Consider the following 19,393-nt stretch of genomic DNA (forward strand, 5'->3'; position numbering starts at 1 on the left):
TGTCCCTCGAAACCCCAAATGTCGTTGGAAAAGAGAGGAGAAAAAGAACGGAATTGAGAGGCAAAAAAAAGTTGAAATTCTTAGTATGCTTGTATGAAACACAAGTATACTAAAAGGGAAGAAAATAACTTTTTTTTTCATTTTCTCATGAGGTACCAGACTTCGAGGACAACTATACCGAAACTCCACATTTCTTTCTTTATTTATTTTTAGCAATAGAACTACATTGTGACATATCGTTTTCGAAGACGATCAGGTATGACCCGCCAAGAAGATTTAGCTGCTGTTTCCAGCAGCAATAACAAGACCACAGGTTCTCCAGTTGTCTTGTTGTTCGTATGGGAGATAACTCTGGCAGAAGTAGAATTAACGAAAACAAAATCCCATCGGTTTTTAAAACGAGGCATTTTTCACAAAAGTACTTAAGAACTGCGATGGAGACGATGGCAAATAGCCTTAAAAATTCCCCCAAAGGACAATTAATATATAAAAGAACTACAGATGTTAAGCGATTACTGGTATATATACAATTTTAATTATGATTATATGTACTACAATTTAATTTTTTCCCTTTCTCTTCGGTGAAATACGTTTGAATGGTAGGCAAATTGAATGATCAGGGCGAAATGAATAACTTCTAATTTCTTATTTTCTCCCTACCTGTTTGAAACCTTTACAGTGCAAGTATTGCATCATTATTTTGTGCATTTGAATCATCTTTAGGAGTAAAATTGGTCAGCCTAGTTGTTGTTGAAGTTGAGAGAGTTTGAAACAAGTTAGGTGGCCGGTCCTCTGTTGCCAAGAAATCTTTCCTCAACTTTGAACCTATAGTAATTGAGGTTGCTAATAAAATGTCTTAGATTATATTTCGTGTTTAACAATCAATATTCTTTTCTCTGTTGGATTCCAACTTAATATTTTTCCCACGCTAGTGTCTAGTTTGATAATTTTCGAGTTTCAAAAAAATGAGGTCTAAAATAATTTGTTTCTTGCATAGAGCGTAAATATGTCACAAAGAGAGATACTCCAGATTTTGAAGAATCCACAGAATATTTCCTGTAACGTTTTTTTTTTTTTTTTTTACTTTTTCAATTTCATTGATTTCATATCCTCTTTCATTTGATATTTATTTATTTATTTATTGCATTTCTGATCTTTCTGATGTCTAAGTATAGACATTGATGTGTATGAGTTTGTTTTCTGGAGAACTGAAGCAACAAATTTTACCTTAGCATGGTTTACTCATTTTACCCCAGCCAAATTTGTTGCTTATGTGTTTGAAATAGTGGTCGGATTATGTTATAATGATTTTAATGTATTTAGGGAAGACCATTTGCGAAGCTGATATAGATAGTTTTTTCTAAGGTAGTGAAACATTTGTAAAAAGTATTAGTCTCAAAAATCAAAAATTCAGTTTTAAAATCTCGTTTTGCAATCCACTCCTTCCTCATTTGTATATGTCACTAATGATGTTTTGGTTTCATAATATATTGCTGGTATTCATTAATGAGGATCCTCTCTACTTGAATTATAGCTATCCGACGATATTTCCTTGATCGAAAGGCTGTCTCTTAATTTCTGTGAATTTTTGTTTTTCGCTAAAGATTGCCATGTATTTCGAATTTGGCGGTATAATCATTGGAGCCTTTTGTCTCTGAGTTGAGATGTGCTTTGTTAAGTTTATGGATTTAATCAATATAGTGTACGTAATCATATATATATATATGTGTGTGTGTGTTTATATGGCTCAAAATGGTGCAAAAACAAAAGAGAGACAGGTGAGGGAACTACAAACGGCGTATTAGTTTAGTTTGGCGCTCAGGAAAATAAGAAGCCTGGCGTTTTGAGTTTATGTAGTGGTTAAAGGTGTATCGGAATGTGTCAAGGTAAACAGATGCGATAGGCATGTGGATGACTTCGAAGTAAATAATTGAATGACATCGATTTATATAGTTTAAATCATTTATATATATATAGGCGCAGGAGTGGCTGTGTGGTTAGTAGCTTGCTAACCAACCACATGGTTCCGGCCCACTGCGTGGCATCTTGGGCAAATGTCTTCTGCTATAGCCCCAGGCCGACCAATGCCTTGTGAGTGAATTTGGTAGACGGAAACTGAAAGAAGCCTGTCGTATATATGTATGTATATGTGTGTGTGTGTCTGTGTTTGGCCCCCTAGCATTGCTTGACAACCGATGCTGGTGTGTTTACGTCCCCGTAACTTAGTGGTTCGGCAAAAGAGACCGATAGAATAAGTACTGGGCTTACAAAGAATAAGTCCCGGGGTCGATTTGCTCGACTAAAGGCGGTGCTCCAGCATGGCTGCAGTCAAATGACTGAAACAAGTAAAAGATAAAAGAAGATATGTTCCGAGCCCACAATCTCAGATGAAGTCACTTATATGCAAGTACATCTCTGTAAATAGAAAGAATATCTCTATGAAATGTTATATTGTTTTAGTCAAACTGAAAATAAAATTTCGTATTGACACTGACCAGTCCTTACATACATACAGTGTGTTTAATACCTAACTCAGAAAGACACACTCACTGTGAGACTTATACACACTCATACACTCACTCACATACATTCATAGACAAATACACAATATACAAAATGAGACAGTCATCATCGTGGTTAAAATTAAAAGTATAAAAGTGAAACAATATATCACATTACAATATACATGTTTCATTTTAGCTTTTTGGAAAGTGGGGAAGTTTCTTCATAAATAATGTCATTTACCTGTTGTTTCTAGCATGTCGAGTTTTCTGGTGTTGCTCCAATATTCTTTGTGTCTGCTATTTCAGTACAATTCTATGCATACATGAAAAATCAGATGATAGTGAAACATTGGGAGCTTTTATTTTTTTGAAAGCAGGTAGGTGATGGATGGGCGAGGTGGGAGAACTGGTATTCAGTGTTTCTTTAAGAAAAATTAAACTTTATAAAAAACATATATATTTCCCAGATTTGTAATCTATGTATTTTTCTGCATGGATAAAAAAAAAAAATCAAAAAGGAGTTACAAATTAAGAAACTGTGATGGGGAGGAAATAAAAATTTTGAAAACATGATTTCTAAGCAAATTCGTATTAACCCTTTTTTATACAATGAAACAATACATAGTTTATGATCCTTCTTAGGAACAGAAAGCATTTTCATGCAAACCCATGTCAACTGTACCATCCCCTCCATCTTCACTTTTAAACAAACAATAACTTCCATTATGCCAGTATTCCAGTTCACTATAACCAGGAGTTGGACAAGATAATGGAAACACCTAGCGTCATAGCATCATAATTTTAAAATATCTATAAAACCATCAAAAGCTTGGTTATTTTTACGTTTTTTGATTTATTAGAAAAAGGTAATTAAAATGACAGATCTGTTGGACTTTCAAAGAGGTCAAATAGTTGGTGCTCGTATGGCAGGAGCTAGCGTAATGAAGACAGCCGAAATGTTTGGTGTATCAAGAAGTACTGTCTCGAAAGTAATAACAGCCTTTGAGAAAGAGGTAAAAACCTCTTCATAGAAACAAAACTCCAGAAGAAAACCAAAACTTTCAGATAGGGATTGTCAGACTCTTATGCGAATTGTTAGAAAGGATCACAAAAGTACAGCTCCTAAAATTACTGCAGACCACCTCGAGAACACAGTTTCCACAAAACTGTTCACTGGGAGCTGCACAAAGCTAGATTTCACAGGAGGGCTGCAATCAGAAAACCACTACTTTCAAAAACAAATGTTGCAAAGCTTTTAGAGTGGAGTAAAAACCTACAGAATTGGCCTCTAGAGCAGTGGAAGAATGTCATTTTCTCATACAAGTCATCCTTTACCTTATTTCCAACCACCAGCCGAGTATACGTGTGGAGATAGCCAAAAGAAGCATTTGACCCAGACTGCTTTCTTCCAACTGTTCGACATGGAGGAGGATCTGTGATGATGTGGGGGCTATATCTTGCAAATCCGCCAGCCCAATGGTTTCCCTTCATAGCAGAATTAATAGTGAAGACTATTTAAGCATGTTATCTAATCAAATTCATCATATGGTTGCAGAACTGTTTCCAGAGGAGAATGCAATCTTTCAGGATGATAATACACCAATTCACACAGCTAAAGTTGTTACTGAATGGCACGAGGAACATTCTAGTGAAGTTGAACATCTTATCTGGCCACTACAGTCCTCAGATCTCAATATTATTGAACATTTATGGTGCATTTTAGAAAAACAAGTAAGGAGTTGATATCCTCCACCATCATCACTACAAGAAATGGAGACTGTTTTAGCTGAAGAATGGACAAAAATTCCTTTGGAAACAATTCAAACTTTGTACAAGTGCATACCTCATAGAATTCAATCTGTAATTGCTGCCAATGGCAGTCCTACCCCATATTAAAATTAATTTATTTGAAATTTTAAGGTGTTTCCATCATTTTGTCCAACCCCTGTATATCAGCTGTGCTGATTCTGCCCTTAAGAAAGGAACAAATAATACAATATGGCTGTAGGTCATTACACCCAGGCTACGCCAGGATGCATTGCTAGTATATATATATATATATATATATATATATATATATATATACACACATACATATATGTGTGTGTGTGTATATATATATATATATACACACATACAAGCTCATTGGCTAATCACAACACTAGCATGTGTTGTGGAAGTTTTTCTATATATTGCAGGCAGGGAGATGAGTCGCTGCTATCTCTAGCAGTAGAGTGTCCATCATTGATAAGACCAAGGAAGGTTGAAATAACATGATCTGGTTGTCTCAATACTGGAGGTAGCGGGAATTTATCTCCTTGATAGCCTTATAAACAAGCTTACATTTTGCACCAAAAGATCGCTATGAGAGTTTCTCTCGTGATATCTACTGCAGTGTAGTCTATTCTAATAGAACATCCACATTTAAGTGGGCATAAACATTACCTTTCAGTCTTATTACTGCCTCTGTTGCTAATATACATCATCACATGTATATTATTCAAATTTTACGAGTTAAAATATTTTTCTCTTATATAGGTTGATGTACAGAACTGCACAGTTCCTTCACTTGGTGTTAAAAAACAAAATTCACCACCACCTTCATCATTTCAGCAAGAAGAATATGAAGAGCAAACACAAAGGTAAGAATTCTTTTTCATATGTTAATATGTGGGGCTTTAATTTTGATGATCTTCAATCACTTTGAAATGTAACTCTCTCTAGTAAGATTTAAAAAAAAAATAAAACTTCCTTTTTAACTTAGAAAATATCAATTATTAAATTGTTTATTGCAATTAAGTAAAGATACTGTAAAATATTGTATGCACAAGCATGACTGTATGGTAAGACGTTTGTTTTTCAACCACATGGTTCCATGTTCAATCCCACTGCATGGCACCTTGGGCTTCTAACACAATGCATGGCTTACCAAAGCCTTGTGAGTTGATTTGGTAGAAAGAAACTGAATGAAGCCTGATGTATACACACAAGCATGCACACACACACACACAAGAAAGGGTCTTCAGACATTGGGAATGACAAGGGACCTAGGTTTCTGGCAGTTTGCTGTGCTTGAGAAGACATGTCTAGCTAATGGGTATTGGTGCCATATACAAAAGCACCCATGCCACCATCAATAAAGCATCCATGCCAATGCTGCATAAAAGCACCCAGTACACTCTGTAAAAAGTGCTGACTTTGTCTAAGCTGTTATGAGTTGAGAACATTGGTGATAGTGACAATGGCAATAACATATTTCAATAATTAAAAATGATTTTTAATATATTTTTTGTTTAATGTATTTATTTGTAAACTTACTGGCAGTTAATTAGTCTCGTTGTCTATTGCCAAACTTGTTTTTTTAAATGGCCTTGAAATTGGATGAAATAGACATTAGGTTTGTCCTAACATTATGTTCTGTAAACGTTTGACTGTTTTTTGTTTTTTGGTTTTTTTTCCCACCTACCTTTATATGATACAGGATAGCTATATGTCCCCTTTATTGCGTGACACCTGTGGCATTTCTTCCAATTCCTCGTGTTCTGGATTCAAGTTCTGCTGAAATCAACTTTGCCTTTCGTCCTTTCAAAGTCAGTAAGACAAGTTCCAGTTGAGCACTGGGGGTGGAGGGGGTCAATGAAATCAATATCCCACTAAAATTGTTGGCCTTGTACCAAAATTTGAAATCATTATTATTATTATTGTTATTATGGTGGTGTTGGTAGTGGAGAGGAGGAGGACAAGGCTAATATTTTTTATGAAAGCAAACCAAAGCCTTCGAGCTTAATTTAAACGTGAGCCGTATCCTGTGACTGAGTTTCAATTTCATTGCCTTTACATTGATAACCTTCTTCAAAGAACCAACACATAAGTGTTGCACAATTACCTTTTCGTAAATGAATCTGTGGTTTTTATGTCAATAACAAAATTATTGTCTACAATTTCAGCAACAAGTCCTTTAGTCACGTCCTTCCCGTGAATGAGGAGAGGGAGAAAAATGTCAGAAACAAAACCAATGTTAAGGAAAAACAGTCCTCTCCCAGAACCCCAGAATATTTACGGACAAAGCTCATCATAGAAGAGTATAAAGACATATGTGAAAACCAAAGTAAGGTTAGTCACACTCTTAAGTTTTGGATCTTTACCTTTTGACCTACAGATTTAAAAAATGATTTTTTGTAACTAAACACATTCAAACTTCGGACACTGGTAGAATGTGTCATATAAAACATCTTTCACTCTTAGCATTTTTGAGAAAAACTTATATTTACGAAGTAATTTCACATCAAAGTAGGCCTATTTTGGTAATTTCAACCAATCAATGATGTGTATTCAGCTGAATAAAATTACTGCCGATGTTTGTCAACAAGAACTTCCGGCGGTGTATATTTCGTTTGTCGCTGTTATTTATGACAACCCTAACCCTAAACCCAGTACAAACGCACGAACGATGTCATAGAATCATTTCCCATACTTTCTCTCTCTCTGCTGTTCCCTGTCAGTTATAGGGGCCCTTTTTGGCCCCTAGTCTTACAACTTACAAAGCAACCTCAGTGGTGCTAGTGGCATGAAAAAGCACCCAGTTCACTCTGCAAAATGGTTGGCTGTAGGAAGGGCATCCAGCTGTTGAAAACCAAGCCAAAAACAGACAATAGAGCATGATGTAGTCCTCCAACTCATCAGCTCCTGGAAAATGGATATTTAATGATGATGATGATGTATACAGGATGCAGCAAAAAAAACTTTTCATTCATCAACTTTGATAAATATTTTGAAGACTCATCAAACCAAGTGATATCATAGTTGTGGACGTTTTTGATGCCATGTAACTGGCACCCTTGCCAGTGGCACATAAAAAGCACCTTTCAAGTGTTGAAGCTTCACGGAGGCAGCATGGCCAATGTTGATGTTGTGGAACTAGCAACTGTGTTAGTGGCACGTAAAAAAGCACCTTTCAAGTGTTGAGCTTCACGGAGGCAGCATGGCCAATGTTGATGTTGTGGAACTAGCAACTGTGTTAGTGGCACGTAAAAAAGCACCTTTCAAGTGTTGAGCTTCACGGAGGCAGCATGGCCAATGTTGATGTTGTGGAACTAGCAACTGTGTTAGTGGCACGTAAAAAGCACCTTTCAAGTGTTGAGCTTCACGGAGGCAGCATGGCCAATGTTGATGTGGAACTAGCAACTGTGTTAGTGGCACGTAAAAAGCACCTTTCAAGTGTTGAGCTTCACGGAGGCAGCATGGCCAATGTTGATGTTGTGGAACTAGCAACTGTGTTAGTGGCACGCAAAAAGCACCTTTCAAGCACTGGGCCTCACAGAGGCAATGACAAATGACAAGAACTTTGGCAGTATGCTATTGCTTGAGAAGGAAAATCCATCAAGCCGAGCGAAATTATAGTTGTGGTAGATACTGGTGACATTCAACTGGCACATGAAATTACCTATTACAATATCAGAGTATAATAGGTGTTTTTATTACACTCTCAGAGTATAATAGTTGTGTAATAGGCATTAGAAAGAACATCCAGCTGTAGAAAGCATGCCAAATCAGAGTGGAATCTGGTGCAACCCGTCAGCTTACCAGCCCTGGTAAAAACCATCCAACCCATGCCAGCATGGACAATGGACATTAAATGATGATGAGGATTTCAACAACAAACACTTGATGTGCACTAGTCCTAACCATGATGGTAGCAGGAAAAAAAAATCCCTGTAAAACATTAGCTACATGATGAGGTCATTACTCTCTGCCTAACTTCACTTGTGCCTCACCAATGGCCATATAAAATATGGGAGGTTTTTTTTCAGTTGCAGAGAGAGAGAGTGATGTGTGCATGAATATTTACATTGCATAAGCACTCTTCGAACATTGGGCGATATGCTGTGTTGAGGGATCTGTCAAACTAAATGAAATTGTAGTCATGGTCAATGGCAGTGCCATCTGATTGACACCTGTGCTTTGGACCTCATGAAGGCAATGACAGGTGACTGAGACCTTTGCCAATATACTGTGCTTGTGCAGACCTGTCAAGCCAAGTGAGTTTGTAGTCATGGCCAATGCCGGTGTCATGTCAGTGGCATATAAAAAGCACTCACTACACTCTTGGAGTGGTTGGTGTTAGGAAGGGCATCAAGCTGTAGAAACCATGCCAAATCAGATTGGAACCTGGTGCAGCCCACTGGCTTACCAGTCGGCGAGCTGGCAGAAACGTTAGCACACCGGGTGAAATGCCTAGCGGTGTTTCGTGTGTCTTTATGTTCTGAGTTCAAATTCCGCCAAGTTTGACTTTGCCTTTCATCCTTTCGGGGGTCGATAAATTGAGTACCGGTTACGCACTGGGTTCGATGAAATCGACTTAATCCCTTTGTCTGTCCTTGTTTGTCCCCCCTATGTTTAACCCCTTATGGGCAATAAAGAAATAAGTTTGCAGTCAAACTGTCCAACCTATGCCAGCATGGAAAGTGGACATTAAACAATGATGATGATGATGATCATGTCATTATGTTTACATTCATTGTTAACAATAAGTTCTGTATCTTTACACATTCGAAGTCCAGTGAAATAAAAACAAAAAGCAAAACAAAACAATTTCTGTACTTGAAAAATAGATAAGAGTTGAGAAAAGAAAGGCATTCAGCCAAAAAATACTGTGTCAATGAGTGTTTGTTTAACTCTTTAGCATTTATACTGGCCACATCCGACACAAATATTCTTGTTTTATGCTCAAACCAGCCAAATTTGGCTTCTCACACCTACCCTACAATATATCATTCTCAAAATAAACAATTACATCATCAAAATCTCAAAGCTACAAGATAATGCAGCATTAATTCAAAACAAAGTAAATGAATAAGTCTTACATTTGACAGAAAAATTTGAATACTAAACAGTTAACTCAGTAGTTCTCAACCCTGACCATATGGCCCTCACAGGTCCATATAAGATTTTGCTGGCTGAAGTTTATGTGCTATAAATTGATTTTACTTGTACAATATACAAAATATTTTATCAATTTTTTTTTTAATGCAATTTCTATTAATAGTTAATTATAGGCGCAGGAGTGGCTGCGTGTTAAGTAGCTTGCTTATGAACCACATGGTTCCGGGTTCATTCCCACTGTGTGGCACCTTGGGCAAGCGTCTTCTACTATAGCCTCGGGTTGACCAAAGCCTTGTGAATGGATTTGGTAGACGGAAACTAAAAGAAGCCCGTTGTATATATGTGTATGTGTTTCCCCCCCCCCCCCAACATCGCTTGACAACCAATGGTGGTGTGTTTACGTCCCTGTAACTTAGCAGTTCGGCAAAAGAGGCCGATAGAATAAGTACTAGGCTTCCAAAGAATAAGTCCTGGGGTCGATTTGCTCGACTAAAGGCAGTGCTCCAGCATGGCTGCAGTCAAATGACTGAAACAAATAAAAGAATAAAACTATATAATGGGGTTTTTTCAAGCATCAAATGGCTTTGATGGCCCACCCTAATAAAATAGGTGCCAAAGGGGTCCATAAGTAAAAAAAAGGTAATCAAAAAATGAATATAAAACAAACAACTCTTAATAAACATTCTAAAAAGATTTCTTGTATATACAGAACCTGTAAAACACAAATTAATTTCAACCAATTAATTGCCCCTAATTTCATTTAACCCTCTTGCGACACCCTAGCCAATTGATTGGCCCAAATGATACAAGCTGAAAGGACTTTGAGGCAGATTCATTGGCAATGGAACAAACGTTTAGAAGTGTAATAACCTGCCAGGAATTGTCTTTCAGTCCATGTAATATAAAACTATAATATATATATATATATAGCTTTACATACTAATGAAATAGTTTTAGGCACTTTATTCTTTGTTTTCTACATGCACCACCCATCAATTTCAATTTTAACAGAAAAAAAATTTTGGTCTTTTTGGCTACACATACCAAAACAATGTGATAAGATTCCAATTATAAATCCACTTTCTTAATTATTACCTAGTCATTATGTCATCTAAATTCTTAGTTTTCAATTTACTGTTTAAAATCTTTCCTTTTATTTGCTTATTATTTGACATGTCTTTGCTTTCCCCCCCCCCCTTAATGACGTTTTCACTGTTCCCTGGTTAATCCTTAGACTGATCTATTAAATCTTAGATTATCTATTAAATACATATTCTAAACAGCATGGGATGATTTAAATATTGTTACAAGGGCATAAACACACATATACACAATGGGCTACCAAATCTACTCACAAGGTTTTGGTCATGCAATGTGAAATATTCATGCACACACATCACTCTCTCTGAAAAAGACCTGTGTTGTTTTGGGTTTTTTTTTTGTTTTTTTCTTTGATTATCTCAATTCACAAATCATCATCATGTCCGCTTTTCCATGTTTGCATGTGTCAGACGAAGTTTATCAAGACAGATTTTTTTTCTATGGCCTGTTGCCCTATATTCTGCAAATACTTCTGTTAATTTGTGAACTTTTACACTGACGGCATTGATTGGATTTGTTGATTTACCCCACAGCAAAAGTAAATTGAAGAAGATATAACTACCTAATTAAACATTACACTGAATAAACTAATTACAGTGCTAGTTAGATGCACTGACAGGCATTCCTTATCTCACCTGCATTCCAGAGAATTCACCTTAGCACATGTCTTTGGAATTGTAAAATTAAACAAACAACCTCCCACCCCACCACACCCCATTCTTTCTCTGTCCCTTAAAAGGTTAAATAAACACATCAACACAAGATCATTAATCAATTAGATAACATTATTGGAAAAAAGTATATATTGGGGAGCTACAGTGTACAACCATCCAAAGACTTCCAAGAGATCGTCATCGTGACTGTCGCTACTACCACTACTATCATCATCATCATCACCTATTTCTTTACTACCCACAAGGGGCTAAACACATGGGGGCCAAACAAGGACAGACAAACGGATCAGGTCGATTACATCAACCCCAGTGTGTAACTGGTACTTAATTTATCGACCCTGAAAGGATGAAAGGCAAAGTCGACCTCGGTGGAATTTGAACTCAGAACGTAACGGCAGACGAAATACGGCTACCCTTTTCACCCGGCGTGCTAACGTTTCTGCCAGCTTGCCACCTTTATCATCAACATCATCATCACCACCATCACCATTTTTTTTTTTGATGCCCATTTTCCTTGTTTGCATGGGTCAAACAGAATTTGTTGAAATAGATTTCCTATGCATGCATATGTATAGAAAAATTTGTTTACTAATATTTGTGTAACAGAAACAAAAAAGAAAGTAAATAAATAATATAGGTGCAAACATGGCTGTGTGGTAAGAAGCTTGCTTCCCACTGCATGACACCTTGGACAAATGTCTTCTACTATAGCCTTGGGCCTCCCAAAGCCTTGTGAGTGGATTTAGTAGATGGAAACTGAAAGAAGTCCATTGTGTGTGTGTGTCTGTGTGTGATTAGGCCCCCTTAACTTAGCTTGGCATAAGGGACTGACAGAAGTATCAGGGCTTACAAAAAAAATAATAAGTAAGGAGTTGATTCGTTCGACTAAAATTTTTCATGGTGATACCCCAGCTTGACCACAATCTAAAGACTGAAACAGATAAAAGATAAAAGATGATATATACAAGAAGGGCATGCAGCCAAAGGAAATCTACCCTGATAAGTTTTGTCTGATCCGTACATGCATGGAAAATTGGGCGTTAAATCAATGATGATAATGTTGATGATGGCGGTAGGTGGTTATGGTGGTGATAATGAAACTGAGACTAAAACTACTCATATTAGCAGCTAAAATTAAAAGCCTGATGGTAATGTTGATGATGATGATGATGATGATGATGATGAAGAAGAAGAAGAAGAAGAAGAAGAAGTAGTAGTAGTAGTAAAACTACTGATACTACTACAGGCTAACATTAAAAACCTATTCTTCTTGTGCAACAGAACTGGTTGGTGAGCATAATACTTAACCACAGATCCATTCCTGTGCCTCCAAATGCAGTAATCAAATGATATTTTCAGTGATTTACTTAACTGAAAAACTAAAAATTTATACACAATGACATCCTTTTTTTTCTTCTTTTTCTTTTCTTTTTTTCTTTTCTTTTTTTTTTTTTTTTGATATTATATATGTGAAAAGAAAATTTTTTATTCAGTATTTTAAATTAAAGAAACAATGCAAAAAAATAAATAAATAAATAAAGCATTTATTTTAAGTTTTCCTGGGAAAAATTTCTTCATCATCATCATACAACTTCTTTCTATTCTGGCATGGGTTACACATTGGATGACCACATTGGTCTCCAGTGTCTCAGGTTTGGCATGGTTTCTACAGCTGTATGCCCTCCTTGACCCTTTCGTTACCAACCCGGCTGAAACCAGCTCTGGCTCTGTAGTACAAATGTCTTGTTTTCATAAGTTTTGAATTAAAATCTTCCACCAAACCTTAGTCATAATTTATGTTCCTAACACTAGCTGAATGATAACTGAGTTATTTTATTAAATTCTTTGTTATATTTAAAGTAATTGAAAGAAACACAGAGCATCTCGAAATAAATACAGTAATGAAAGGTTTAATGTCAGCCACTTCACAGAATTGTAGTAGGTGTAGTTATCATGGCACTAACTCTAGCAAAGTCACATTATACCTTGCAGAACTAAATAACCTGCCACACTGATAGAAGAAATGAGAGAGTGAGAAGGCTGATGATTTTAGGTAATGTGATGAAAGGGTAAATGAAGTATGATGTGGGGAATAGGGTCCATACAAAACCCACTTCTGGACTATGTGAATACATGGAAGATCATTGAGGAATTTCTGAATGGTGTAGGGCACAGCATCAAGCTGTTAGTGAAATGAACTTCAACACTTCTTTTACTTGTTTCAGTCATTTTGACTGTGGCCATGCTGGAGCACCGCCTTTAGTCGAGCAAATCGACCCCAGGATTTATTCTTTGTAAGCCCAGTACTTATTCTATCGGTCTCTTTTGCTGAACCGCTAAGTGACGGGGACGTATACACACCAGCATCGGTTGTCAAGCAATGCTAGGGGGACAAACACATACACATACACATATATATATATACATATATACGACAGGCTTCTTTCAGTTTCCATCTACCAAATCCACTCACAAGGCATTGTTCGGCCCGGGGCTATAGCAGAAGACACTTGCCCAAGATGCCACGCAGTGGGTCTGAACATGGAACCATGTGGTTGGTTAGCAAGCTAAAGATTTCAATATTGTGTTTGTCTTAATTTTTCAAAGATACAGTATGATGTTCTTTCTGTTATGCTCATTTTTGTGATTGGGGCTTTTATATAATTAATGTCATATTTTACATTCCAGAGAAGTGTTCATAAACTACAAATAATAGAATTAAAATTATGATTCAAGATTTTTTCTTTCTTTTTTTTTTTTTGGTCCTAGTATGGCTTTGTGCTCTGGGCTTTTTTCCTTGTTTTCTTTTTCTAGGTTTTTTTTTCTCTTACACTTGAAGGGAATAGATTTATTGTTTTGAGGCCAAAGGTTGTGGGAAGAATATCCTGCCCCCTCCCCGTGTAGTTGTTGCTGAGAGGTGGGGATGGCGGTGCTTTACTGTGGTTCCAGCATTTGTGAGGCTGACTTATCATTGGTAAGACTAAAGAAGTGTCACAACTTGAAAGAAGCATTTGAGGAAGGTAGGGTGGGGTTCGAGTATGATGAAAAGGGTTGATTTATTGTTAAGGGTGTTGCAGGTGGGGAGAGTAACAGTAAGGGGGTATGGAAGGAGCAAGGGAAGGAGTAGTGTCAGGGGTTTGCTGGAAAGAGAGAGAGAGAGAGACAGTGAGGTAAGACAGAATAGAAGGGTTGTGGAGAAGAATCCAGGACTATCCCGACTTAAAGGGGGTAAATATGGGTGAAAGGTGAGGGGAATTGGTCAATGAGATAGAGAAAAAGATGAGAACAATGAGGATCCAAACTGGGTGCACAGAGAGAGGTTAAGAGAGGAGTGGCTGTTTTGTGGGTGGAGTAGTGTAGAAAGAAAGTTCAGACTGGCAGGGATGTAGTGAGGAGAGAATGGTAAGAGGGAGGCAATGGAATAGGGAGCAGTGAGTGATTACAAGGAGAGCAGCAATGTGTGTGTGTCGGAGTGTACAAGTGGAAGAATTTTTTTCTTGTTTTGTACCCTAGATAAAGAAATTGTGTAAATTGAATAAAGTTAATTTCCAGAAATACATTAATTTCTTGCATTTTTATATATAGGTTATAGTGACCTATATTTTTTTTTGCAAATTTTTTTCGTGGCTTTTTTCTTTTTTAGTTTTAAAAATGAGTCTAATACTCTAACCTAGAGGCCATACACTAAAAATAATAATAATATTTATTATTATTATTATTAATAATAATAAAGTATTAGTGTATGCTATATGTGTGGTGTGCAGCCATAAGTCTTTTAGTTCTTTCCAATGTTGTACATTCAGACCTAAGACCTAACTATAAGAAAACGAGTTACATTCTGTTTATTCTCTGAAATAACTTTTATTTTAATTTTGATGTCAGGTACTGAAAAAGAAGAAGACTTCAGAATTTCATAGGAATGATAAATATATAAATCTAGTAGTGAATGAAAATCTTGAGAATCTCAGGAAGAAGGAAGAAGATTCTAAAGTTAGTCAGTGGGAAAAGTTACATGATTTATTCAAACAAAGGTACAGTCATTTTATTTATTTATTTATTTATTTATCTTTTACTTGTTTCAGTCTTTAGAGTGTGGCCATGCTGGGGCACTGTTTTGGTGAATTTTTAATAAAATCGATGAACCCCAGTACTTATTACTCTAAGTCTAGTACTTATTCTGTTGATTTCTTTTTGCTGAACTGCTTGATCACATGGATGTAATTACTCCAGCACCGGTTGTCAAGCAGTGGCTAGGGACACGCACAAACACACACACACAGAGGCTATATATGATGGGCTTCTTTCATTTTCCATCAACCAAATCCACTCACAAGTCTTTGGTTGGCCCAAGGCTATATTAGAAGACACTTGCCCAAGTTGCCACGCAATGGGACTGAACCCAGGACCATGGAAGACTGCAAAGGAACAACATCACTTGCATGATGGTGAAGTTCATTTGCAACAATAACATGATTGCAAGATTGCAAGACAAGATTACACACATATGCATGTACATGTATACATACTCGTGTGTGTGTGTGTGAGTATCTGATCAGTAAGTATCTGGACTGTTGCTATAGTAATGAAGCTAAAGCATGCAGAGTGAAGCTGCCTGGCACAGATTGACCTTGAACTCTTCTGTGCATGCACACTAAGTTTTAACGTTCTAGCTCACTTCTGCTATTTACAGCAGTGCTTGGAAGGAAGTTGTGTAGCATGTGATTGTCGCATTGACCATGACAGACAAAATTGTCATGACAATACCAGCTCAGAGGTCTGCGCAAAGTTGAAGAAAGTGTATGGAGAAGAGTGTGTGAGATACGTACAAGTGTATGAGTGGCTCAGACATTTCCAAGATGGCCAAACATTCTGGGAGACCCACAACCAGCTGAAATTAGAAAAACATTGCAGATGTGCATGCAGCTGTGAGATGAAATCGTCGAATCAATATCCATGAGGGTGTGCAGATTAGTTATGTTCCAGTTCAGTCCATTATCACTGAAGATTTGGGTATGAGTTTCAGTTGCACAAGATCTCCTTGATTGTGTCGAGAACGATGAAAACTCTTTGAAAACTTTGCATAGGCCTCTGAGCAGGTATTGCCAAGCTTTTGGAAAAATTTGATGCAGATTCTCTGCTCAACTTTCTCTGTCGTGGTCAATGTGAATATTACACACTCTACACATGTTCCTTCCTATCACTGCTGTAAACAGTGGAAGTTAGCTAGAACGTTAAAACTTAAGTGTACATGCACAGCAGAGTTCAAGCTCAATTTGTGCCAAGTGGCTTCTCCCTGCATGCTTTAGCTTCGTTACTATGGCAACAGTCCAGATACTTATTGATCAGATCACGTATATATATATCATCATCATCATCATCATCATCATCATCATCATCATCATCATCATCATCATTTAGTGTCCGCTTTCCATGCTAGCATGGGTTGGACGGGTCAACTGGGGTCTGGGAAGCTGGAAGGCTTCGTCAGGCCCAGTCAGATCTGGCAGTGTTTCTACGGCTGGATGCCCTTCCTAATGCCAACCACTCCATGAGTGTAGTGGGTGTTTTTTATGTGCCACCTGCACAGGTGCCAGACAGAGCTGGCAAACGGCCACGAACGGATGGTGCTTTTACGTGTCACCGGCACGGGGCCAGGCGATGCTGGCAACGGACACGAACGGATGGTGCTTTTATATATATATATAATTTATATATACACACACACTTGTATGTAGCAGGTTTGTTTCTGTTTCTGTCTACCAGATCCATTCATAAGGCTTTTATAGTTTGGAGCCATATAAGGACACTCATCCAAGATGCTGCACAGTGAGACTGAAACCAAGACCACTTGATTGGGAAGTAAGCTTCTTAACCACATGACCATGCCTTAGAATTGAGAAAATCAGTGCTGATTGGCTTAATTCACTTGTTTACTCTTCTCACCACCAATGTCTGGTGCTTTTATGAACATTATTATTATTATTATTTATTAAGTTGGTGAGCTGAAATGTTAGCACGCTCACTGAAATACTTAGCAGTCTTTCACTTATCACTACATTCTGAGTTCAAATTCTGCCTAGGTCGACTTTGACTTTCATCCTCTCAGGGTTGATAAATTAAGTACCAATCAAGTACTGAGGTCAGTGTGATTGACTTTCTTTGCCTCCCAAAATTTCAGGTCTTGTGGCTATAGTAGAAAGCATTACCATCATCATTATCATCATGGACGAGCTGACAAAACTGTTAACATGCCAGGTGAAATGCTTAGCATCTGTCTTTATGTTCTGAATTCAGATTCTGTTGGGGGTCAATAAAATAAATGCCATTTGAGTATTGGGAGCGATATAATTGACTTACCCCTTCCCCAGAAATTGCTGGCCTTGTGCCAAAATCTGAAGCCATCATCATGATCATGATCATCGTTTATTAAAGTTCTTGACAAACCATGTTTGCAATTTAATTTTAATTCTCATTGGAATAGGTCGTTTTGTTTGCAGTTATAATGATGAAAATTACAATTTGCCATTTCTCTTCTATAAATTTCAAGTTTCCCTGCTTATTTAACATATTATTATTGTTTATTTTATTGACTTTTTTATTCAATCATAACTCATCAACTTTATTTGGCTGAAATGGTTTTTGCTTTTTATTATGCACTCACGATCACTAAATTGTGGGTTCAACTCCCTAACTGGGCAGTGTTATGTTCATTAGCAAAACATTTCACTTCATGTTGCTCCAGAATGGCATCATTTGAAGGATAAAACAATACAAAAATGCATTGTGACCAGCGTTGTGAAACATCTGATAGCCTGGTTGGTTACATGATCACATGACTATGCAATAATAATCTTTGACTGCGAAAACTAATGTTAACTTTAAATTTTTTTTTTTTTTCTTTTCCAGTGATGAGGAAATTTTCAAGAATCAAAAACAGAGATCAGAACAACATACACATCACTATGAGGTAGGCATTCTTTAAGTGGAATTTCTCTATTCTAATTTCCAAATTGCACGGATTTTTCTCTAACCAGTAATGTGGTGAAGTGGCAAAGTTGTTCAGGGATCGAACGGAGCACTTTATGTTATTCATTCAACCTCTCTGCTTTCCGAGTTTAAGTCATACTATGGACAACTTTACCATTCATCCTTTGATTTAACCTTTTAGCATTTAAACCAGCCATGTCCACCCAAAATAGTCCACCTGCTTTATATTTGAACTGGCCAGATCTGGCCTATCATTCTCACCGTACAATGTCATTCTAAAAATAATCTGTGACATTATTGAAATTTCTAAGCTAGTAGATACTCTTTTACTTGTTTCAGTCATTTGACTGATGCCATGCTGGAGCACCGCCTTTAGCCATGCAAATTGACCCCAGGACTTATTCTTTGTAAGCCGATTCTATCGGCCTCTCTTGCTGAACTTCCAAGTTACGGGGACGTAAACACACCAGTATCGGTTGTCAAGCGATGTTGGGGGACAAACACAGACACACAAACATATATATATATATACAATGGGCTTCTTTCGCTTTCCGTCTACCAAATCCACTCACAAGGCTTTGGTTGGCCCGAGGCTATAGTAGAAGACACTTGCCCAAGGTGCCATGCAGTGGTAATGAACCCGGAACCATGTGGTTGGTAAGCAAGCTACTTACCAGACAGCCACTCCTGCGCATAAGTTATGATTAATTCAAAACAATGTGAATAAATAGGTATTACATTAAACAAAGTAATCTGATTACTAAAGGGTCAAAATAAAAAAAAGGACCTATCCAAAGCAGTGGGTTGGCCAAACTGCAAGAATGTCAAGCTAGATGCTTAACATTATTGGTTCTGGCTCTTACAGCAGAATTGTTAGCACACCAGACAAAATCTTCGTCTAACTTTACATTCTAAGTTGAAATTCTGTTGAGGTAAACTTTGCCTTTTATCCTTTCATGGTCAATGAAATAAGTACCAGTTGTATACTGGGATCAATGTAATCGACTAAGGCCCTCCCCCAAACCTGCTGGCCTTGTACCAAATTTGAAATCATTATGTTCTTCTTGGGTGGTAGACAATTTGTTTCCTAGTATTATACTACCTCTGATTTGAGGATATTTTTTCCCCTTGGCAGCCTTCCTTTCTCTTCTAATTTATAAAGAACAAAAAAAAATTACCTGTCTGTGTATGTAACTATCTCCATCATCATCATAATTTAACTTCTATGTTCCTTTCTGGCATGGG

General features: G+C 37.2%; 1 protein-coding gene across 1 annotated transcript in view; it reads left to right on the plus strand.

Moving 5' to 3' along the window:
- Window positions 1-336: 336 nt before the first annotated feature.
- Window positions 337-19,393, plus strand: part of LOC115222537 (nucleoporin GLE1) — a 52,394-nt gene continuing 33,337 nt past the window's right edge. The window contains exons 1-5 of the mRNA XM_029792793.2: window positions 337-518; window positions 5,043-5,146; window positions 6,452-6,617; window positions 15,044-15,192; window positions 18,068-18,128. Coding sequence (XP_029648653.2) covers window positions 339-518; window positions 5,043-5,146; window positions 6,452-6,617; window positions 15,044-15,192; window positions 18,068-18,128 — 660 coding nt within the window. The 5' untranslated portion in view covers window positions 337-338. The remainder of the gene's footprint in view (window positions 519-5,042; window positions 5,147-6,451; window positions 6,618-15,043; window positions 15,193-18,067; window positions 18,129-19,393) is intronic.

Source organism: Octopus sinensis, linkage group LG20, assembly GCF_006345805.1.
Source record: "Octopus sinensis linkage group LG20, ASM634580v1, whole genome shotgun sequence".
In the NCBI taxonomy this organism is placed as follows: Eukaryota; Metazoa; Mollusca; class Cephalopoda; order Octopoda; family Octopodidae; genus Octopus; species Octopus sinensis.